Source organism: Tachypleus tridentatus, chromosome 1, assembly GCF_004210375.1.
Source record: "Tachypleus tridentatus isolate NWPU-2018 chromosome 1, ASM421037v1, whole genome shotgun sequence".
Classification (NCBI taxonomy): domain Eukaryota; kingdom Metazoa; phylum Arthropoda; class Merostomata; order Xiphosura; family Limulidae; genus Tachypleus; species Tachypleus tridentatus.
This window is the reverse complement of record NC_134825.1, coordinates 137,421,540-137,447,580: the sequence shown is the minus strand read 5'-3', so window position 1 is coordinate 137,447,580 and position 26,041 is coordinate 137,421,540. Positions and strand designations below refer to the sequence as shown.

Below are 26,041 nucleotides of genomic sequence, written 5' to 3'. Positions count from 1 at the left end.
TTCTTTCTGGTTCAATTATAATGTTTATGACATGAACACACAACAATAACAATCAAATATCATCTATTTGGCAAAAATTGCAAAGTATTGAGTCTTAGATTTAAGAAATAAAAATAATGAGTCAATTAATCAAATTAAGGTCTATGTTACCAAGTTGTTAACCCTCTTGTTATGGGCTTGGCTAAATCATTCAAGATGATGACTCTAAACTGACCTTTGTGGTTTTTATAATTTCTAATATATTCCACTTACTTTCAGAAAAATTTTGTGAGCTTCTAGTAAGTAATAAATCTTTTGTAAACAAAAAAATCAAAATGTTTAATAAAGTATTTTCATAGGTAATTTTAACACAAGTGTATGGAGTCAAAGTGTTTAGTGCTTCAAGTGCAAAGTGATGTTTGTGTTAATATTAAAAATACTTTTACTCATCTCAAAATTTTCTAATTTCATCTGAATAATCTTTAAAGCCTTGTAAATAAATTTCAAACTGTTTTTTCAGTAAAACTTTTTATTTTATCTGTTACTTTCTCTTCCCTAATTATAAATGATGTTGGTCAATTTGATTAACCTCGTAACAACCATAAAAAATTATAAAATAAATTTAAATTACACCTTTTTCCTCCTAGAATGACTTCAAACTGTAACATGAACCCCCCTTATTTATCTAAATAGCTTTAAACTCATAACAGTATCCATTTTTTTAATACTTTCATTGCTCTTTGCACAATGTGTAAATTAATATTCCTACCATAAAATTTGTAAATTAATTGGCAAAGGTGTAGCCCATATTACCCTATCAAATTATACAATGCATAGGTTACTCATGAGCATGTCTCACAAAAGTCTATTATTATTAATCTTAATTTTACCTAATCCAGCCTAAAAAAAAAAGTTTCTCTTTTTACATTTCTGTTAGACTTACACTAATAAATATAGAAAACACATGAAAAACAAGAAATACAGTGCTTACTTGGTTCCTTTGTCAACTGTTGATGAAACTTACTTTTTATACTAATCCTACAACTGCACTGAATAATGTTTGATTAAATTAAATAATATAAAGTAATACAGCAAAAAACACTCAAAAAGCTGACAATGTCCCACTGTTTTTCTGGCTTTCTAATTATGAAACAAGAGCCATTACAAATTCAGTTAAGCTTGTCAATGTACTTCCTGCAGAAGTAAAGTTTGAACTGGAGGTGAATTACAGTTCTCTTTACAGAAAACAATACATTATTTAGTATATTAAAATCTTAGTTTTCTTTCAGGTAGAACTACTGGCAATTTTTGTAAGAGAAAATGTGACAGGTGGGCATGCCAAGATGGCTATGTGACTAAATAAGATTGAAACCTATGAAAATTCTGCTCTACCTGGGCAATGATGACATTATAATGAGTAATTTACATTTAATTTTATACTTTTTAGAGGGATGGTAAATGTCATTAAAGAAGAGAAGATGCTTAGAAAGCAAATATCACAATCCTCACACTAAAGAAAATTCAGGATTTTTTTTACTATTGCCTTGTAAAATTAAGAACTTAAAATACATAGTATTAATATTTGGATTATTAGTTATATGTTTATATCAAGTTAATTCATAAACTATAATTAGAAAGTAATCTAATTAAATTTTGGATGTAACTCAGTAAAACCTTGTAACATGCACAGAAAAAATGTTCATATAGAAAGGGTTAATCTCTTTCCTGAACAGTCTCACACTGAATCCACTTCAAATTTTCTTTTTAAATTAAATCCCTAAATCCTTTTTGAACCCTTGTTATAGTTTGTCTGCTTATTTCTGTGCCTAAAATAAACAACAAGAAAACAGCCTAAGCACTATACTGTTAAAACTTCTTTTAACTCAGCTTACACGATCATGATCCAATACTGAAAAAAAATTACTGAAGTAAATTAACAGAATAACCATGTTGTGTTCCACTGTTAAGACTGTTGTTCAAGTGTCACAGCATCAGTCTTATGGCTGTCAAAAGTCTGCTCAAAATAGTTGTCAAATCAGTAAGAAATGTATACATTGATGACTGTAATATACAAGTTAATGTACTTTCAGGGATTTCTGCTAATGATTCTGCATTCAAATGCTTTAAACATTACATTACAATTACAATGTTTTACAGTAATCCTGCATATGATATAAGGCCATAAAATGGAATTTATTATCTGATATATCTGATGGTACATTTACTGGTTAAACCATGGTCACTAATGAATGAAGTCTTTGTGAAGATACAACTGTCTGTTGTTTACAGTTGGTTTTTTTTTCTCAATTTTGCAATCTATTATTAATAATAAAAAAATTTCAGCAAAAATTACTACTAGTTTAACAACCAGTTTTCATTAAATTGGTATTCAACATAAAAAAAGAGTTCATGTGCAGCTAAGAAATGTCAAAAATATGGAAGTCACTTGACCAAAACCTAAATTCATATGATTTTACTTTTAGGTTTTTGGATATTCATAAACTTTCTGTTCATAAACTGAGAGTAACAAGCACTGATCCTTCAAATGTTGTAAGTGAATGTAATGAATAAAAACTGACAAAACTCACAAAAGTTTGGTCTTGACTTTGATGAACTTAGTTTCAATGTTCCTCTTTACTTTCACAATTCCTGCATCTGCACTAGTTTCAAAATCCAATCGTTCCTTGAGAAGACTTTCAGGAATAACTCGCTGAAAATGTACAGATACTTAAAAAGAGATAAAAGTAGGTAAAAGTTACTTAATACATACTAATTTTGATTTTAATATAACTTTTACGTATACATATATCGTTCCTCCATGAACAAAAATTGAATGTTATAACAGCGAGATTTAACTAACTCTCATAAAACTACATTAAACACACAGCAAAACAACATGTGTGTTTATCAACTTTACACATACTACTTCAACTTATGATAATCTGGTCTTACACATCAAGCTGTATGCTGTTATAATCATATACTTATTGCATCCAATTTTAAAAATAAAAATTCACTTGTTGTGTAGTGCTTTTTATGTACATTTATTACCTTAAACATACAGCTCAGCAGTTGGTGGACTTCAATAATCAATTAATTCTCACATGAGACTTGGTTAGTTTGAATAACTGAAAACAATAATTTCAATTGATGGATTATTTCTATCATTCATGACACTACTTTGTTAAGCTGATGTCAATATTTTAATTACTTGGGTAAACAGATTAACTGAAAAGCATAATAATCAAAAACATTAATTTTGATTAGTTGATCATTTTCATAAATTAATTGAATTATTCAAAATGTTGATTATTTTATGTGATATAAATCAATTCTACTTATGTGTAAATATTGTATTAATAAAATGCTACAAATTGTCAAATCCTAAAAAGTTGTAAACTAAAACATGACCATAACAGAATATAAATAAACTATGGCTTAAACATTAACAAGTAGTGCAAGTGTTGATGCTAAATTGATTGACTGAACAAATTACATATTTCTACTGAACAATAAATGTAGCAAATCTATTTAGGAAACAATCTTAGGGACACATTGTAGAAGTTGAGTTCTCAAAGAGATGAAACCTAAATTATTGCAAAAATACATTGGTTAATAAAAATAATTAAATAAAAGCATCTAATCAAACTACAATCTTTGTAATAAGTAAAAACTTACCCAAATGAATAGTTATTGTCTTTAATCTCAAAGAAAACAATAAATGCAAACAAAGATTATTGTTACAGATACCAATTTTGAAATTATTAAAAAGCATTTTTCTCTGTTTTTAAAATTATGATCTGAGTGCAGATATAAATCATTAAATTTGACAGCTGAAAAAAACACTAGTTCCATCATTTTGTAAGTAGTATAGAATATCTTATTGACACAGCATCTAAGCCCAGTTCTTTTGCATATCTTATCCTTTTACAGAGTTTGAATTGTAATCTACTTAAACATTATCAACATATGATTATGAACTTAAAAAAGAGGTTATAGTGATTCCTTGGCACGGTATACAGATAAGATAGTCTGTGGGTTAAACTAAAGAAGAGAGTTAGGTTATGTATGCTGCTGCATAAGTGGAAAAAATAACAGAGTAAGAGATATAATGAAGAGGACTGGTAATGATGCAGTCTGTGTTGTGCACATAGGGGCTAATGAAATAATGAAGAGTAGGTCAGAGAGGATAATTAATAAGTAAAAAGGGTTGATAAAAGCATTTAATGATAAAAGCCACAATTGTTAGGGATAATGCCAAGAATTAATTGCAAAGTTGAACTTTTGAACATGTCACTAGGACTAAATTCTAGGCTAAAATTAATATTTAAGAATGAGTAGGTTAGCTGGTTGGACTTATTTACAGGAAAGTTTATTGTAGGAAATTAGAATAAAAGAAGTTATAATAATAGATTTAATCATTACTACTGTAATGCTACATGTGTACGAAATAAAACATAATTTCAGAGCACTGGTAGGAATAGAAGATTTTGATATACTAGAAATAATTAAAACATGGTTAAGTGTAGATGACTTTGATTGCAAAAATTTATTTGAAATATACTATTATGATACCCATTAATAGTACTCACTTGTACTTAGATGTTTCTCATTTTCAACCCTCTTAACCATTTCTATATTATAACTCAACAGTAAATTCAGGACCACTGTTCTTTTTTATTTACATTACATAGAGAAAGGAATGTTCAGTAGATTACTTAAATTTGCTGATGATATCAAGGTCTTGGGTGTTGCTGGCTGTGAAGAGGATCCTGCTGCTTTATAAAGGGGATTTAAATCATAATTTAGTGAGTCTGGCATACAAATGGCAGATGGGTTTTAATTATGATAAATCATGGTTATCATAATTTGAATTATAAGTATAATTTGGATGGGAATAACCTCATGAGTATCATAAAAGAAAAGGATCTCAGTGTAAATAGGTGATCAGTCACTTGAGCTATCCATACAGTGTGTTGCTGCTAGTGGTAGGGCAAATAGGATTTTAGGTTCTATCTACAGAAATATTAAATACAATTCTAAAGTGTTTATAATTTAATTGTATTAATCTTTGATTAGACAGCATTTGGAATATTGTGTTCAGTCTTAAGGTCCTTAACCTTAGGGAAGACATTGATTTGTTGGAAAGGGTTAAAAGGAGGGTTACTAAAATGTTACCTGAGGTGAAAGGGTTGTCAACTGAAGAGAGAACGAAGACCTTAAAATTATTTTCTATTGTAAAAAGAAGAGTTAGAGGGGTTCTGATTGAAGTGTTTAAAATTGTAAAAAGAACTGATAATGTTGATGCATCAACATTTTTCATAATTAACAACAATAATGATAGAACTAGTGGACACAAATATAGATTTAGGCAAGGCAGAAGCTGTTTTCAGCTAAAATAGTTTTTTCTAATAGGGTGTTTGGCCATTGGAATAGGGTGGGTTCAGATGTAGTTGAGGCATTAAATTTGAGTGTGTTTAAAAGAAAGCTTGATAGATATGTGAATGGTTAGAGCTGGCTTTTTTTATTGTTAATTTTAAAAAATATATATATATATTAATTTTCCTATGTCACATAACATGTTTGAGTTCCAAACTATCAACTTCAAAATTTTCTAATTTTAATAATATGTTTCTAAAGTTTCCAATTAATTAGAAATACAAACTATACATAATTACAAACAAGAATCTAACACAAGCATCCAACTTCTTAGTTTGCTGAAAAGTTATTACACTTACCCAACCTAACAGTGAAACCTTCCTTGGTCTCTGAAATTTTTTTAGTGAGGTTTAACAAGACTTGCAGAAGAACATATAATTTCTGAGTGAAAATGAGTTCAATATTACTTATTCTTATATGTTTTGAACAATGTAGCTCAAACATAAAAATTGGAAAATCTTCAGTTCAACTAACAAAGTTTCATTAAAATGAAAAATCTAACATCTATGAGCACAAACATATTTGTAGCATGGAAAACAGTTAATAGGTTCATATTGTGGTTTATTCTTTTATTATGACCAACAGTCCAACAGTAGTAATTCCAAATGACAGCAATAAAACCACAAAATTAAAAGAATGCTGATACCCAAGTTAGAAGCTGAGACTGTTAAGATTTTCGTGCTTTTATTTATTATTTTTTTCAGGTTAAGAGTCAGATAGAAAATTATTATTCCTTTTATTTCATGCAGATTAACTTTTCATTTCACTTATGTTGATACTGAGTTAGAGAAATACAACAAAAGATAGTTTTACCACATAAAAATTTTTGCTATCCAGTTAGGATTTGGAGATTATGCAAATGAAAAATTCAAATCTTATGTTAAATTATACATTGTCACATTATAAATTACTGTTAAGGCTGGTTTAGAACTTTACATGTGTATGAAGATTCTACGCAAGATATGATGGAAGACCAATTTTATAAATTTTCCTTCATCTTACATTATGCCAATTATTACTTTGTCTTACAAGTTACTGATGTAAACCTTACATGTACCCACAGTATCTGCAGCTAAGAAAAGATGAAGATGGTGCCATTAAAGGAATCATTTTGAGTTATAAATTTCAATTATTCAAGTGTTGAGTGACTTATGAATGAATTATGCATGTATATTCAAATACACATACATATTTTCTCTTATAATGAAATTACAGTAACCTTTATAATTTTTCATTCAGTTACATTTCTTCTAACTTTTTACGAGTATGTGATAATTGGTTTGAAAATGCTACACTCACATAAATAACATAAGAAACTTTCACTGGAAATTGAATAGGTTCACAAAAATGGTCACTCTCTTGTTATCAACATAGTTATTTGGAAAATGGTCTTGTATGGTCTATTACCACTACTGCAGAAGTATTTCAGGATGTGCAGTAATTATTGCAAGATACAGTTTAATATGGGTAAAAAACAGCCACAGGGAAAAACATCAGTTCTATACAAAATAGCAAGGATCATCACCTGTGACAGATGAAGTCATCAGAATTGGAAGGATTTCATATTACTTAAAAATGGAAAGTCACTTTAAGATACTTGCATATGGGAATTCTAGCCTTTGGAAAACTATCTTGGAATGATGCACTTGAAGAATTATAAAACAAGTTAATAAATGAACCAAGTCACCAAAAGATTACTTTAGTCATTATGCAAAATTTCAAAAGAATTGATGAATGTATGATAATTCTAACTTATCTTTCTGTATAAGAACTATGCAACTGTGACATGTGACAGTAATTGTCAAAAATCAAAATAGCTCAATGCACCTCAAAGGAGTCCATTAAAAGAATCCATTTCTTGGCATACTTCTAAACCTCTCTTAAGTATTTTAGATGTTGTAGACAACTCAGTATGAAAAGCTGACAGATTAATACATTAAGTAATAACTGCAGAAAACAAAAATTACATAATTTGTGAATGTAAAGAGAACAGATTGGAATTTCATTTTAGTTCTCATTGTCCTTACATAATTACAGAAGCAAAAAATTAAAAGCCAATATCATACATATAAACTGAACTGGGTTAAATACAGTGATTATAAAGGAATTTTTTGCAATTCAGTACATTATATCTCAAAAACTATATAACAAAAATGTGAAATTGTACAAGGGTGTTAAGTGTATCCTGAGGTTTAAATATTTGATAAATCATAGCAACTGTTTGAAATGCATCCCTCTAGTTTTCAGAATGCAATGGCACCTATGTAACAATGGATATTATAGCAACAGCCATATGAATTGTTGAGAGCAACAAATATAAACACTGCATGCCAATGTGTACACATGTTGGCTTGTTTTGCTACAGTGTGATTGACCTCAGTCACAGTTATAGTAAACATTAGTGGTCTGCCTGTATCTGTTTCATCAAAATGCAACCCATCTCCTCAAACTTTTGTATGAACTTGGGCACAGTAACACTGGCTCAAGGCCCGCTGCATGTGTTGTGTCCCAATGCCTTGGCATTTGCATCTTTTGTTGTAATTAATTCATTAATTCACCTCTCTTCATACTTGTCAGTTTTATGTTGACTGAACAAACTGCCATGTGAAACATGTGAAAGAAACCACAGTGGCACCCCTTGTAGCAACTTGTTACAACTGTGGCACATGTATCCACATAATACCTTTAACACTACTACATAATTTCCAATACCATACCTTTTTTGAGACATGATACACAAAGCTGTACAATTTTCTTTATAATCACCCTTTACAAATACAAAATTCAATACTACGTGAATTATGCAGCATTTTATGTTTATTTCTTATGTTAAGTCATTATACATGGGTAATATCTATGACATTCAGCTTGTATCATTTTTTTATTCTAAATGAATCTGTTTTAAAATTAAGTTACACTTAACTAACAAAATTTCATTTGATGTTGTAAAAACTATAACATTATTTTTAGCTAAGACTTTGTTCTACTTATCAACATCACAATATTGTATTTAAAACATAGAAACTGTACAACAGTATACTCACCTTACAGCAACCACTTATAAGCCAGAAGAATCTCTCTCTATGTTCAGGTATATCAGAACTTTGTGTTTCCCAGTCTGAAAAATTAACCATAAAAGTAATCAATGTATAAATTTCAACAAAGCAGACATTTATGTATTGCCAGTTTTGCAATATTATGTCTGACATACCAAGTATGAAAATAGAAATAGACAAATGAGACCAGACAGAAAATTTACTTTCTGATAAACATTTCCAAACATGTGTTTAAGAAAAGAGGTAGGTGTGGATATATTATTATAAATCCATTACAAACATATAGAAATACAACTTAAAAAGTATATTTCATATAGTCTACTTTTCATACATAAGACTGTTGAATATAGTTTAGCATCAGTTACATGTCTTTATGATTGCTTTTGCAAATAGTTTGATAGAACTGAATTTCCAAACCTCCTATAACTTTCCTCAAACTAGATTTTTCACTGTTATGTTCCAAAATATCTTCCCATACTGAAATTTAAATACTTTACTACACGTGAAATTTAGTTGAGATATGTTCTTGTTTATTTGAGACAATGTTTTGCTAATAGTAGCAGAGGTTTAACAAAATTCTGAAAATTAAAAACCTTCATTAGTTATAGTGGCCTATAATATATCAAAATAATTTAATGGTTACATTCCTCTCTGTTCATTTAAATGCACTGAGTTGACTGTTGAGATGCTCAAGGAACACTTCTAATTAGTTTACTGAATGTGACCATACTACAAATGTGTCGTCAACAAAATGATGCCAAATTTCAAGATTAAGAGTTCCCTTTTTCAAAAGCCTGTTCTTTTGTAAACTACTAAACATGACTAAGAAAAGTTAATAAATTTAATTTACTTGAGTGACACAAAATGTTTCATTAGAAATTAAATAAGAACAAAAATCTTGTGTGGTTATACACAAGTTCCTTCTTTCTCTTAAATATTTTTAAACATACAAACAAAACCTATGGGTAAGTAGTGAAACTAAAATGCTTATAGTTTAGAATTCTCCAAGATAGAATTAAAACGTTAAGCATCTGTATGAGCAATCTTAAGAACAGATGTTTGCATCACATTTTAACTAGTATCTCTTGATGAAAGATGTTTTACAATTAAGGAATAAAAAAATAATTCATACTAGATACCTCACTGATTTAAAAGTAAATGTTTGTTATGTCAAAATACCAAGTCTATAGTTTTGTATAAATTAGGAACCCAAATTGCAAATATTATGAAAGTAGAATATAAAATTAGAACCTCATACCTTGTTATTTTGCTTAGATATGGCTTATGTACTGAATCATATGCAATAGCCCCATTCAACTCTTTCCATTTTTTTAAAACAGCCTCTTATATACACACTTACTTCAAAAGATAGCATGTAAATGGCAAATCAACAGATTAGAATGTCTTCAGAGTAACTTTATCCACCATTTTGATCTTTAAAAACAATACAATGTTCTTTCAATCAAAGATTTCAATGATGTAGGTTGTCTTTAGTTTGCTCAAAGTTTGATACTTTTTTAAATATAAACAGATCTTAGTTACTAAGGTTAATAAATTATAGTGAAATTCTATGACAGCAGTGTACTCATTTATGATTCTTTGGTTATTCAACTGTATATATATATAAAACCTAAAACAAATTTTGTTTGATATTCTCCTCCATGTATAAAATTTTAAAAGGCTTAGCAACCTATGTCCAGCAACAACCAAGTACAAAAGTGACAGCAAGAAGAGAACTGTTTGCTTTACTTCTTAATGTATTGTTCTATACTTTAAAAAAACAAGTTTTATAACTTATATCCTAATAGTAATAATCTATAAACATATATATATATATTATATACTAATTGAAATATGATGGTATATTATGAAATATTAGTCCACTGAAATACAACCAAGATCAGGAAGATTAAAGGTCAGTTTTATATTATTGGATATATGACCTGACTGCATGTGCACTGTCATTGCAAGTTATCTCATGTTAGCTATGCATAACTGGAAGGTCATTATAATAAATAAATAAAAATAAATATATATGCAAATATATAATGTTATGAGACTTAAGCAACTTACATTAAACATTTGTATTTTCATGTTATAATACATAATCATTACAGCATGAAAAAATATAATTTATATTCAATTCATATTTTTTTATGACGTTTATGAGGTTGGTGATGTGACAGACCCAACATAGTTAGATTACAGAAAATAACAAAATATAAAGTCCTTCTGAAAACAAGTGCTTGAAATGTATTTAGAAAGTTTTAGAGATTACACAAATAATATTTGAGATTTTTTGGGACAAAGAATAGTTTTTAATCATAACACGAATTTACTTTGCACTCAGACTAGTAACAAAACATATTTTCACAAACAAGTCTCCAGTAATATTTCATGAAAAATCAGATTTTTGTTATATGAACATACATAATATTTACTAAGTCTACCAAAATTTGTAAGGATACACTGCTGTATCAAAAGTTGTAGTACAAATGCATAACGTGCAAATGTGTAAACAAACTTGTGCATATTAAACTGAGCTTGTTCTAAAAGAGTTAAATATAATTGGTCAATTATTTGTAACAAGTTAATAAATAATGATCAATTTTCAATAACACTATACACCTACATATCACAAATAACAAAGCAAAAAATTCTTTTACATGTTTGTGTTTATAAACTTTAACTTGTAGACAAAAAAATTATGTTGTATATCAAAAACATAATTTAGTTGTTATAACTGAGAATAATACCATAAATAAATTTAATACTCACCTAAAAGGACTAAAATATCAGTGATAATTGAAGGTACACTTTTCTGTAGATTCTAATAAAATAAAAATATCAGATAAGTGCATGCAAGTCACTAACTCCAAAATAATGTGTACTAAAATATATTGAAAAGATTCTAGGAAGCTTTGTATTAACTCTTTATGCCAAATACACATCACACAACATTTATCAAAACTATTACAACCAACAAATTACCACACCACATGTGAAAACAACTGAAAGAATTATTCCTGGATTATACAGTAAACTGATAGCATTTGAATAAATGAACTCACATTTTACATCTGAGTACTAGCCTGGTCTAACTTCCATCAAGCCACGAGGGTCAAAGAGCATCGACCAAGGCCAGTCTCTTTCAAAATGATAGGAAAATTATCACTGGCCAGTTGGATTACTGTCGACCATCCAAGAAAAGTAAGTGAACAGTGAAGAGGAACAGATAGAAAGATCTATTGCAGTAAAAGACTAACTAGATACATGAAATTAAATATAAGAACCAGCATTGAAGAGAAATAGGTTGTGGTTCAAAAGCATATGCTCTATAGCCCAACCACTCCCATCAATACTAGCACTACCCCAGAGGGAATTATGTCCATTAAAATGCCCCAATAATAAAAAGGGGGATGGTAACTGCTCAATGAGGGCATCATGGTCTGGCTGATTATAGATCTCTTCAGGAGCCAGGTAGAGAGAACAAATAGTGATGGTACGACCCAAGGAAACACAGATGTTTACAGCTTCCAAGGCTCTATCAAGTGGCAAAAACATGGTGAGCATATGCTGATCGACCAGCAATGCCACCCCACCATGCACTGGTCCATCACACAACCTATTATTTCTGTACAAGGAAAACTGCTGAAGGGTGACTGTATCAGTAGGTTTCAGAAATGTTTCCTGTAAGAAGAGACACACACAGGATGGTAAGAATCAGTCAATTCCTTAATGTCATCTAGATTTAGTCGAAAACCTCAACAGTTCAAATGGATTATAGTGACCATTTTTATTTACATGTAGAACGTGGTGATGAAACCTTTTGTTTGCGACCATGGTGTTTTCTTTATTGAACGAAGATTTATCAACCTCCATGGAACTTGCCCTGGATCCAGTAGGCAAGTCTCTGTCAGTGGACAAAGATTCTAATGACTGTGGGCAAGAATGAATGGTCAATTTACTTCTTGGGGCTGCAGAAGAGGATGGACCCAAGGAAACACTTGAACCTGAAAGAAGTGGATCAGGGCAGTGACTGGAAGGAGTTGTAGGGACAGAGATGAAAGTAGACATATATGCATCAACTTTTTTAATTGTGGAAGGCACAAGATTCTTAAAATGTTTTGAAAACAACTTTGTTGGAGGCACGAAAAGACCTACCTGCACTCTTACTGTGACATTGGAATGGAGTGCAGCAGTATATGTCCAAGATGGGGTTGGGACAATAATTTCTGAATCTCTGGCTAGGTGATATTATTAACAGTTCTGAAGTGTTGCACCTCTTTCTCTTCTGCTCATTTAGGGAAAGAAATAGAGTAAGAGGAATGTGGACTACTATAGTCAACACAATGTGGTTCAACATTACACACATAAGCATCATGGTCATCACCACCACCATAAGCACATATCAAAGAACCAAAGGATGTTTTTTTGAGTGACCAAACTGCTGACACTGGAAACATCCATGAGGGTTAGGAATGTAAAGCCATACCTCGCAGTTCAGATAACCTGCTTTGACTGTGGCAGAAGGACATGGTGTTGTAAACATTAATATCAAAACATTGGTAGGGTCCATAATTTCATCTTTATGAGTGAAAATTTGGGGCACTGCAGTAACACCTCAGCTAGAGAAACCAGTGAGGATCTCTGACTCAGAAATGTTCTTTAAATCCCTCTCAACTATAATGCCTGTGGAATAACTCAAAGTTGCATGGGGAGTAACAGAGTCATCCATGGGTGGTCATTTTTTTAATAATCTGTTGTGTTTTTTTTCAACATTTTTCATTTTTACCTACTTTGTCAGAAAGAGGGTTATCATTAATAAAGAAGCTACATTTCAGTGCCCACTGACCCCGCCCTGCCATGAAGCCCTACGAAAGGATACACTAAAGTGCCAAACAAAGACACTGCAGCAAAGCCAGGGATTCATGAGCACTATACCCAAACACCACAATCAGATACAATCTCCACAACACTAACACACCACTTTGGCCTTGAATTCCTGTAGATGGGCAACCTTGGGATACCCTGCTGGGGTAAATAAGCTGATCCTTTTGGGCTAGAGCAACCAAATGCCAGTGTTGGACCCCTCAACCACCAACATTCTCTCCTCCCCTTCATAGGTTAACACAGACAGCAAACACGTAGGTGAATGAAACACGTAGGTGAATGTTTAGATCCCAGAGGAGGTAAACTCAAAGAACAGAACCTTCTCTGGGAGGTCCCTTCACCATATACAAGAATTCACACCGAGGGGTGAAATGATGTAACAGATAGGCATGGCAAGAGGATTCTGATTTTCTATATTATGGCTCCTTGACTAAGTAAGATTGAAGCCTACAAAAATTCTCCTTTGCCAAAGTTATGATGACATTATGATGAATAGTCTACATTAAAATTCACATTTTCAAGTGGGTCAGTAAATAAATTAAAGAAGATGCCTCTTGCTTTATGAAACCAAGAACTAATTATTAAGATCTAGATTATTAGCTACTTGCTTATATCAATTTCACTGATACACCATGATAAGAAAGTGGTTTAATTAAATTTTGAATATAACCCAGTAAAACCTTGTGACATGCACAGAAAAAAATGGTCGTATAAAAATAGTTATTCCCCTTACTGAACAGTCTCTCACTGAATCCACTTCATTTTTTTTTTTTTTGTTTATTAAATCCCTAAATCCATTTTGAAACCCTTGTTATAGTTTGTTGACTGATTCCTGTGCCTGAAATAAATAGCAAGAAAACTGCTTAAGCACTATACTGTTAAAAACTTCTTTTAACTCAGCTTATATGTTCACAATCAAATATTGGAAATATTATTAAAGTATTAATTAAATAGTGTTTTTTAAGTGTTAAAAATGTTAAGGTTTTACAGTATGACTGCTATAACTGTCAAGTTTGCTCGAAACTGTTATCAAATCAATATGAAGTGTATCCCCAAATAACATCCAAAACTTTGTACACTTTCAGGGATTTCCCCTGTTGATTCTGCATTCAAATGTCTCAAACATTATATTATAATAGAAATGTTTTACAACATTCCTCTATATAATGTTGCAAAACTGGCAAAACCATGGTCACTAATAATTAAAGTTTCTGTGAAATTTGGAACTATCTCTGTCCCCTCTCCCCTCAATTCGGTAATAATGAAGTTTCACTACGTACTGACAGCTTCAATTATCAGTTATATAACTTAAGTTTCTGTAAAGTGTACAACTGTTCTTTTTACTCAACTACTGAATTCATTGTTAATGATTCAAAATTTCTTCAATCAGAATTACTAGATGTTTAACAACCAGTTTTCATTAAACTATTGTTCAGCATAAGACAGAGTTCTTGTGCAACAAAGAAATATCATGAAAAAATGGAAGTTACTTGATCAAGAGATGATGTGACTGGTAGGTGTGACAAGGGGATCTGATTTTCTACTTGATGGCTCTGCAACCAAACAAGATCAAAGGATATGAAAACTAAGCTTTGCCTGAGGGATGTCAATATTTAAGTAAATTTATGTTAAATTTCATATTTCTTGGCTGTGTAGTAAATATATTAGAAGGAGTTGCCTAGAGAGAAACTGTAACAATTCTCATACTATGGAAAATTCTGGATTTTTTTATTGCCTTATAAAATAAAGAATACAAACTTATAGTATTAAGATCTGAATTATGACCTATATTTTGAAATCAAATCTGTTTATATACCATGATAAAAAAGTTTAAAGTTTTAATGTAACTCATGACATGCACAGGAAAAAAGATACCCATAGTGAGAAGGTTAATAGGTTAATCATGATTCATAAACCTCTGAATACAATCATTATCCTCCCCCAAAAACTGCAGTTAGAAAATAAATCAATATGTGAATTACCTTGGATCAAGCAATGCTTTCATGGATTTCACACATGTTCCTGTTATAATTGTATTGGTTTGTGAACAAAGGTTTCAATGAATCTGTGCTTAATTAACACCAATTTAGCAATACTGTCCTCAATTACAATTCCTGTAACTACTTTCCTAAGAATGTTCACCTTAACATATTCTATGTTTCTAGCAGCTTCTTGAAATACATAGATACAAAATTCCTTTAAAAATGATACTAACTGTAATGTGAGTATGAAATCTTTCATCAATAAACAAACACTATAATATAATTTTTAACAATCATATATTAACCTTACAAATCACATAAACATGTAATATAAAGCAATATAAACACCTACCTTCACTTCCACTAGTACTGAAAGCACAGGCTCTAGACGTAACGTGCCATGAAGAACATACGTACACAACTCATGAATCAACTGTTTAAATTCTGTGCAAAAAGAAAATTAAGTTATTATCTCTATTGCATAAAAGATGCATAAAATATGATTCAATCACAGATACATGCAATAACATTAACAACTCTGTTTCTTTGATACACCAGACAAAATTAAATTTAAAAATACAAAAGAATAAGAGCCTTTAATTAAAAACAAATATTCAAAAACTCAAACTCTGTATATAATAAAATTTCATTGCAAAAAGTAATTAACTTGTAGTTTGGTCCAGTGCACATACTATTTATCACGAATGTATTACAAATGTGGAAGAAAATGGTATTAAGCTTTATTTAAACATTTGTTCTTCAGGCCTGTTGGTATTCTCATTACACTACACAAGTATTCTGATAAGAAACATGTGTTCACATGTGAAATTTTATTTAAACATTTATTCTTCAGGCCTGTTGGTATTCTCATTACACTACACAAGTATTCTGATAAGAAACATGTGTTCACATGTGAAATTTTATTTAAACATTTGTTCTTCAGGCCTGTTGGTATTCTCATTATACTACACAAGTATTCTGATAAGAAACATGTGTTCACATGTGAAATTTTATTTAAACATTTATTCTTCAGGCCTGTTGGTATTCTCATTACACTACACAAGTATTCTGATAAGAAACGTGTGTTCACATGTGAAATTTTATTTAAACATTTATTCTTCAGGCCTGTTGGTATTCTCATTACACTACACAAGTATTCTGATAAGAAACATGTGTTCACATGTGAAATTTTATTTAAACATTTATTCTTCAGGCCTGTTGGTATTCTCATTACACTACACAAGTATTCTGATAAGAAACATGTGTTCACATGTGAAATTTTATTTAAACATTTATTCTTCAGGCCTGTTGGTATTCTCATTACACTACACAAGTATTCTGTTAAGAAACATGTGTTCACATGTGAAATTTTATTTAAACTTCTCATCTAAAAGGCAAAACACTAAAAATAACATACTTGTCTTTTAAAAGAAGAAATAGAGAAATAAGATACATGCAAGCATTATTAACCACATTAGAATAACATATAAGCATCAATGATCTCAATAAATGTGAAATAAAATAATTAGGTCATTTCAATTATGATAAATTGATTAATCAAAAAAATAATTATCCAATCAACATTAGTAATTCCAATTACTCCAGCTGACCAAATAATCAAAATAATTACCTCATGATCTATCATTACTACTTTAAATCATTGCAACTATCAATATATATTATGTGCAAATAATTAATTAGTAAAATGTAATCAATTAATGAGCCTTGACAATCCATTAGCCAATTTCACCAATCATTCAGCTCTAGCCAATGTCACCTATTCAGTAGAGCTGGGTAAAATAACTAAAAGTACTCAATATAATTGATTCCCTATGACAACCAATCACATTGATTAGTATCATGTAAACTGATCAACTAATCTCAATTAGTTTTCAATGATATAACTACACAGTAGTTAAAATACTGGTGTTATTACTATTATTAATATATTTGATAAAATGAAGGATGTCCATCTTAATTGACCAATAATACAATACAATGAAACAATCAACTAAACATGATTAGAGTTAAAACTTGTTGCTATTTTAGATTATTCCAACTATCAAAATAATCAAAATATTGCCATTAACTTTGTTCAGCTTTACAACAGAACATGGCCTGGTGATTTTTCTGTAAGGGTATGGGAAACTGCTTTCTAACTTGAAACTCTCGAGTTCTTTGTTTACAAGTTATGTTATAGCTATTAAAGCTATTTTCCATCATCCCTATTCCCTAATTTTCAACTAGTGACTAGAGTGAAGACAACTAGCTTGCTGCAACTTCCATCAACATTTCAACTATTTTTATCTTATATAAAGTGAAGATTTACTGTTTTTTTCATATTATGTTAAGTATTCAATTTATAGTTGTATAACAATATTCTTTGAATGTAGAATGCCAAAGTGGGGTCACTATCACACATATAAGTTAAACCCACATACTAAACCAACAATACTGGTATTCTGGGGTCAATATACAATAGTGTAAATTCTGTACATTATTTTACATTTTAATTTAGAATTTGCATAATATTCTCCTTTAATGTTCCACATTGTGTATTTGTAATGATTACGCCACCATACTTCTTATATATCCAAGTGGAAGCTGTGACCAACAACAGCACTTCTGGAACCTCAAATATTATGATCATGAAACATACACTCACAAAATGGCATACTTTACTTACTTAGTCATACTAGCCTCTTAATGCAATAAATTACAAATTTAATAATTGATCTACAATAAAGAATACCAAAAATAATAAATTGATGCTTGCAAGTTTTAATACCATATTACCAATTTTATTAAGGTAACAAAACAAAAACACAACACATAAATTTGCTTCTATATTTTATTTTATATTCCACAGAATATTGTACTAACCCACTTCTATTACCAATTACATATTGATAAGGTGTCATTACAACATAGCCTTAAGAAAACATAGATAAAATAAAAATTGTTTTCGCAGAAACTATTTATCCTGTAAAAAAAAAGCCTCAAGTCTAACAGTTCTATGCCGTTTCTTTCATGTGGTAAAAAAAAAAACTAAATGTACGTGTGTGTGTGTATATTCATATATATCAATCAGTAGCATTCTGAACCCTATTATTTGTGATAGCAATTTTTATACTGAACAAAAATAATTTTGATGAGAACTGATAAATTACATTAGAAAATAGGTTAATGGCAATAATTAACTTATGTTAAAAGATAAGTTATGTTTCTATTCTATCATTATAATGTAAATTTTTCCTTGTAAACCTTAATGATAAATTTATTGTATTTTGTTTCCCAGCACTTTTTTATACATTTAATGTTTTTGCTTCTTAAATATAAAGAATCTGATGAAAGAGTACAAATGAAACCAGCTGGTCCAAATCTGACCATGTAAATCCACTGCTAGGGCATGAGTATGGGAATGAGGAATCAGAAACCAAAACAGAGGCAACTTGATGTTTTATTGTAGTGGAAAAAGCATCCAGATGGGAAGTCACTCACTGAAAATTTGCCCACTTCATTGGATAAATCTGGTCGAATCTTTAAAAACAATTTGTCATAAAGTAAAAAGCAACTGGTATATGACATGCAAGGATACTTTATCCACAACAGACAATACTTTTATTCAACCACAAAGGAAACAGGAATGGGTGATTGAAATAGATAGCAATGGTGGGTTTGTCAGAATGAAGCATGACATGTTGGTAATACAGGAGAAGACAATTAACCAAAGCACTGTTTTTAGCAACAAGATGTTGCAAAAAGGTAAGATATCACAGTCTGTGGCCACTGTCTAAAAGCCTCTTGCTGATGGACCTACACACTTCAACTGTGAAGAGAAATATCTGTGATCCAAGATAAGCCTAGATAAGGCAGAGGAAATGATACTTCCAAGGCTGTGCTGTCCTTGTTCATTCACCAATGTAAATATTTAGTAAGAGAAAGATGAAAGGTAATCCAAGAGTTCAAGGGATCATGAGCAAATTTCCATTGGCTGTACAGAGTCTACTGAAAAGAGCACCTTTGTGCCCAACCCAAAGGAATAAAGACTTCCACAGAATCCCAAGTCATCAAAAATGACAATCTTTCATGTAGAAACTGTAGAAGCATGAAGTGCATAGAAAACTGAAAGTACTAAAACTGAAGAGAAAGTGATTGGGCCCAAATGAGGTGGGTTAAGAATACACCCGAATAGAGAAGTTTGTGGATTGACAAAACAAAAACTTCCCCAACTTCAGAAATTAACCAATACAAACTGCTACTGTCAGCAGTAGATGTGTGTGTTAAAAAGATTCCAGTCTGAAGTTAGCTAAAGTGAGCCAGTCATCAATGAAGTGGTGAAAACTCAACCTTAGAGTAGATAAAAGTTGAGCAAAAGCCTTAACCACCCAATATGGTACATTCAATGCTGAAACAACCATGAAAGTCCAGGCATGAAATTGTTATACAACCCCACAGTAATATAACAAAAAACATCTGGACTAATGAAAAATATAGAGGGGCATTCTATACATCTTCTTTGGCCATCCATAGTCCTGTTGAAAAAAACCTTGGGTGTGATAAAGGACTCCACAGGATATCAAGAAAAATCCAGAAACTGGTTGAGGCAGACAGATGGACCACAAGACAAAACCTTGGAAGTAAATTCCTGAAAATGGTTGGATGGCAAGCTTAACAGCTCTCTGAAAATAGAATGGCCAGCACAACTTCAAAAAGACACAGAATGGTAGCTGGATCCCATGTAAATGGGATAGAGATTGTTACAAAAGACAAATGTTAGTTACTACAATAAATTATGACAAAAAAATAACTACCAAATGACTAAATAAAGTAAATCCCTACTTCCACAAAAATACACGAGTGTAAAATGAAAAATGCACTCAATTACTGCCTCATGAGAAAGTGTTGGTTCAGTAGAATCGAAAAGAGTCACATGGATCAAGAGAGCATCACATTCCTATTAGTGGAGAGCTGTCACAATTTGATTTATATGCAAGATGCAGTTGAAACAAAAGCTTGTAGAATGTGAAAAGACTTTTGCATAATGAGGACAGCACTGAAAAAAAAAACTATACAACGCAGTGGAGGTGATGTAGCTATTATGCTAAGATTAGTTGGTTGGTTGATTTAGTGTTTTATGGTACAAATCAACTAGGCTATCTGTGCCAAACATCTGGTAAAAAGTTAAAATTAAAGTAAATGTAGTAAAATTCATAAAAGGAAATTATGGTAAAACAAAACAAAGTTTAGAAAAAAAACACAAATAGCTTAAAACCAATGTTTATATCTAGTCAAGAGAAAAACTACAGTAATACAAGTTGGACTCTTTCTGTAGTATAACTGTAATTATCATAACTTCCCAGGAAGACTAACAGGTAAATACAAAAACCACAGTCAGTCACCTGAAGTTGGCCTTACCAGTCCTGGTTCCAAGTTTTTGAAGTTATGGCCATTTTCAAAAAGTAAAGTAATAAAAGTTTTAAAAAACTTGTAGCAAAATTTTAATAATATCTCACCAGGATGACTAACTGGTAGTTCAAACAGCAGCGTAAGACACCTGAAGTTTGCCTTTCCAGTCCTGGTTTCGAGTTATTTGAGGTTACAGCCACTTTCTAATTTCAAATCAAACTAGATGGACTTTGATTCTTAAAAGAGAATCACATTAAAAAGGATCTAATGTATAAATTAAAACACTTAAATGGCATTAAAAAGATTAAAGGTCTTCAAAAAACTAAAAACATTACCAAGGTTGACGGTATCACCTTCACCAATAACACTGTCTACCATCATGGACAAACCTCAAGACAGAACATGTTTAAAATGGTGCCTTTTTTATGACTCTCAATGATGACAAAAAAGTAAATTGTGGCTTCTTATGACCTGAGTGTTACTTAGACTACACACTGGTGCATCAGTTCCAGATAAAAGAAAACAAGGAGTTTAAAAACTGTAACCAATGTGTAGTCTACTTAGAACAACTTCCTCTTTCGATCCTTACAGAAGCGAGATGGCCAAGGTCCAATATAGGGTTTTAATTGGAAAAGCTTGTTTTCACGTTGCTCACTCCAAGTCAACTGCCAGCTGATACACAGCCGAGCCTTGAATACAGGACCATAGTCCATGTATGGAATATGGACAGCAGTGATAGTGTCAGAGCAGATAAATTTAGCTACGGTGTCAGAGAGCTCATTCTCGCAAATACCAACGTGGCCCAGTATCCAGAAAAACTGGATAGAAGTAGATGTTAAAGAGAAATGGGCCAGTCAGTTTTGAATATCGGCAAGAACAGCATGTGAACTAACATGAAGCGATTACAGGGCCAGTAGAGAATTGAGTCAGTAACAATAGTGCAGTTTGAGTACTGCTTAGCTTCTATGTGATCCAGGGCAAGAGAAATGGTGTACAGTCCAGCAGTGAACACAGAAGCTATACAGAGGATTCTGCACGCAACCACCACACAACAAGAAACCACAGCACAGCCCACACAGTCATCTCATTTCAAACCATCTGTATAAACAGGAATGGAAGTATGGTTCAAAAGATGTACAGCAAAGAACACAGTATTTCCAATCAGAAGTGTCTGCTTTTTTCACGACTTAATGACAGGTCACATTTGGAGACTGTAAAAAGGCATGGGGGGATGGGCTGACCAGTGGATACAGCAATGCTATCCAAGAACAGACCCAATTCATCCAAATGAGCCTGGATATGAAGGCCAAAAGGAGCAATGGCAGATCATCTCTTCTGAAAAAGTATGGCTCACCGAGGAAGGAAAACAAAGCATTAAAGCATATAGTAAAAACAGTCAAACGACACAGTTGCCAAAAAATGTTCTTGAGAATCTATGTTTAAGCTTTGAACTGGGGAAGTGCAGAGCCAAAGTCCTTGATGATGAATGGGGTCCAGCATCTTCAAGGCCAAAGTCCTGGCAGAGCCACAGACCAATAATCCATAGTCAAGTTTCGATCGAATAAAGACACTATACATCTTTATCATAGAGCATCAAACTGCTCCCCAACTGGTGGAAGAGAGGGCACGAAAGATGCTCGTGTACATTTGACCCAAAGCTGCTTGATGTGTGGTATAAAGGTCAGCTTACAGTGAAAGATAAGCCACAAAAACATTCTCAGAGACCACAGGAAACACAACTTCACCAATTTGGAGTTTAGGATCAGGGTAAATACACTTTTGGCAGCAAAAGTGCATGCAAACAGTTTTAGAGAGAAAGAGGTTAAAGCCATTTATAGCGGTCCACTTTAGTAAACAATTGAGGACAGTCTGTAGCTGCCACTCAATACACCTCATGTTTGATGACATGATACAGAACCCATTTCGACAGAAGGATGCAGTTGTTCAGTGATGGCATTAATCTTTATACTGAAAAGTGTGACACTCAAATCATAGCCCTGTTCTCGTAGAAAAGAAAGGGAAAGTGTTAACCCACAGAAACTTGGAATCTCCTGTCCATTAAAATTTTTTTAATAAAAATAGGCAAATGCCACACCTCCATGTTGTATCATAAGCCTTCTTCATGTCAAATAATGTTGATACAAGATGTCATTTGAGAAAGGCTTCTCTGATTGATGTTTCATGTCAAAGCAGGTTGCTCATGGTACAGCGCTGTTGTCGAAATCCACACTGGGTGGGCGAGAGGAGGCTATTTGATTCAAGCGTCCAAACAATACTAGCATTAACCATCCTCTCTGTCTTACAGAGACAACTCATCAAAGCAAATGCACAGTAGTTTGAAGGAATCTTGGGATCCTTCCCAGGCTTAGAGAAAGGTAGGACAATAGCCTGGTGCCAGGCATCAAGAAAAACATTCTCCTGCCAGATCTGGTTAAAAACAATCAAAAGAATAGCAAAAAAAGCAGGAGATAGTTGGCACAACATTTCACAGTGTACACCATCAGGTCCAACAGATGTACTTCCAGACCAATGAAGGGACAATTATAGGCACAAAGATAATCAGCTAGAAAGGATAGAGGCAATCGCTCTGCCCAAGTCTTGATGGTCAAGAAGGTAGAGGAAGAAGTGCTACATACCAAGCAAAAGCTTTCACCTAGAGTACTGGTGATGCTCTGGATATCAGCTACTTCTTGGCCATCAGAGAGCAAGGTCAAGAGGGGGACAGAATTATATTGCCCACTGAACACAGCAGTGAACACAGAAACTGTAGAAGGGATTCTGTGCACAACCAATGAATCACAACAAACCAGGGCAGAGCCCACTGAGTAACCCGAATCCTAACCATCCATATAACTAGGAATGGATGGTTCAAAAGACGTTCAGCAAATAGCAGACAGTATTTCCAATTGGAAGTGTCTGCTTTTTTTCAGATGATTTAAAGAAAGGTCACATACAGGAACTGTAGTAAGCCATGGTGGGATGGTCTGACCAGTTGATACAGCAGTGTTATCCAATGACAGACCCAATTCATCCAACTATATCTGGATACAAAGGCCAAAAGGAGCAATGGTAAATCATCTATTCTGAAAAAGTATAACCCACCAGGAAAGGAAAACACAATGCCAGGTAGGATGCTGTGAAAAGGATCAAATAAGATCACATATATATCTTGAGCTTAGAATATCAATTTGCTCCACAAGTGGTGGAAGAGTGCATGGAGAATGTTCAGTGCCCATGTGTATTTGACCCATAGCTGCTTGATGTGTGGTATAAAGGTCAGCTTATAATCAAAGATAAGCCCCAAGAACTTCGTCTCAGAGACCACAAGTAGCACAACTTCACCACCAGGGAGTTCAGGATCAGGCTGAATACCCATTGGCAGCAAAAGTACATGCAAATGGTTTTAGAGAGAGAGAAGTTAAAACCATTTGCTGTGATACACTTCAATAAACGAAGAGCAAGAACAAGAGGAGGACAAAATTATATTGCCCACTGACCTTTTGAATCTTATCCCACATGAATTTGGAAATGGTAAGGGAAGATATACTGGTTGTGAACTTAATCCAAGATTCCTTCTGGTTTTGATGTAATATCCATCAAGCATATGAGCATATGCACAAGCCTGCTGGAAAGCAATGCAATTTGAGAGTGTGAGATAACTACGAAAAGTATCCCAGGTCTGTTTCCAAGTCTTCCATGCCATGTGGCAGACAGGATTCCACCACAGAAGAGGATATCATGGAAAACATGTCAAGGTTCTAGGTATACATTGAGCAGCTGCCTGTATAACAGTCAGTTACTGCCACCATACATTCATCTATTAATGGCTTACAGAGGAAGGAAGGATCAAGTTCTGTGAAAGCAGTGAAAGAAGACCAGTTTGCTTGATGCAGCTTCCATTGGGGCATGCAGGTAGGGTGGCATCAACAACAGCCAGTCTCTCTCAAAATTACAGGAAAATGGTCACTGCCTCATGGGTTATTGCTAACCCTTGATCAAAAGTGGGAAAATAATGAAGGGGACCAAACTGAGAGATCAATAGCTGTAAAGGACTGACTAGGTGCATGAAAGTAAGTATAAAAACCACTATATAAAAAGAAAGATTGTGATAAGAGAGCATACTCTCTATGGAGCAACCCTTCCCATCAATATCAGCACTTCACCAGAGGGGATGATGTCCTTTAAGTCCCCTAGGATTAAAAAGGGAAAGAACAACTGTTCAATGAGAGCAACAAGTGCTGATTGATAATAGGTAGAGAGAACAAACAGTAAAGGTACAATCCAAGGAAACATGAATGGCTATGGCCTCAGAAGGTGTGTTGAGAGGCAAAGACAAGGTGTGCACATGCTGATAAACCAACAGTTCCATTCCTCCACGCACTCGTGCATCACACAGCCTGTCATTTCGGTACAAAGAAAACTGCTGAAAGGTGGCTGTATCGGCAGGTTTCAGAAATGTTTCCTGTAAGCAAAGACTACAGGATGGTAAGAAGCAATCAGTGCTTTGATGTCATCCAAATTAAAACATAAACTTCAACACTTCCATTGTATTAAGATGGCCATTTTTATTGATGTGTAAGTGAACTGGATGGAGAACCCTTCTGTTTTTTCTTTACTGTCTTTATTTGAAGCAGATCTATCAACCTACCATGTATCCTACCCTGGGTTGATTGGGCAGGTCTTTGCTGTTGGGAAAGGATTCCAGCAAATTAGGACATGAACAAATGATTATTTTGCATCTTGGGGTGGGAGAAAAAGATGTCCCAACCAAAAACCAAAGGAAATGGATCTTGGAGTTTGCTGTAATCAATGTTAGGGACAGAGAGAAGTGTTGGCATTGCTTCATCAAATTTTTTAACCATGGAGGTTAAAAGTCTTTTCATATGGTTTGAGGCACAGAGGTCCATCTGCACTCTCACTGTAGTAGTGGAATGAAGTGCAGCAGCATACATCCAAGAAGTGGTGATGGACAGCAACTTTTGAGACTCAAGGTAAGTCATGTTTTGAATCATCTTCAACTGCTGCACCTCTCTTTCTTCCAATCATTTAGGGCAAGAATGAAAGTAGGATGGGTGAGAGCCATTGCAAGTGATGCAATGATGGTCTGTTTCACATTCATAGGCATAACGCTCCTAGCCCCCTCTACGAGCACACTTCAAGGAACCATGACATGATATCTTTAAGTGACCAAACTGCAAGCACTGGAAACATCTGAGAGGGTTTGGAATGTATGGCCATACCTTGCAATTAAGATAACCTGTCTTGATGGTGGCAGGTGGATGT

General features: G+C 32.8%; 1 protein-coding gene across 2 annotated transcripts in view; it reads right to left on the bottom strand.

Annotated features, from left to right (window-relative positions):
* The window catches only part of tho2 (THO complex subunit 2-like protein), a 240,410-nt gene that overhangs the window by 189,467 nt on the left and 24,902 nt on the right, over positions 1-26,041 (bottom strand). For both annotated transcript variants that reach the window (XM_076454283.1, XM_076454284.1), the window contains exons 3-6: positions 15,702-15,793; positions 11,253-11,304; positions 8,463-8,536; positions 2,568-2,689 (exon numbers count right to left, since the gene is read on the bottom strand). In XM_076454283.1, the coding sequence (XP_076310398.1) occupies positions 2,568-2,689; positions 8,463-8,536; positions 11,253-11,304; positions 15,702-15,793 (340 nt within the window). The remainder of the gene's footprint in view (positions 1-2,567; positions 2,690-8,462; positions 8,537-11,252; positions 11,305-15,701; positions 15,794-26,041) is intronic.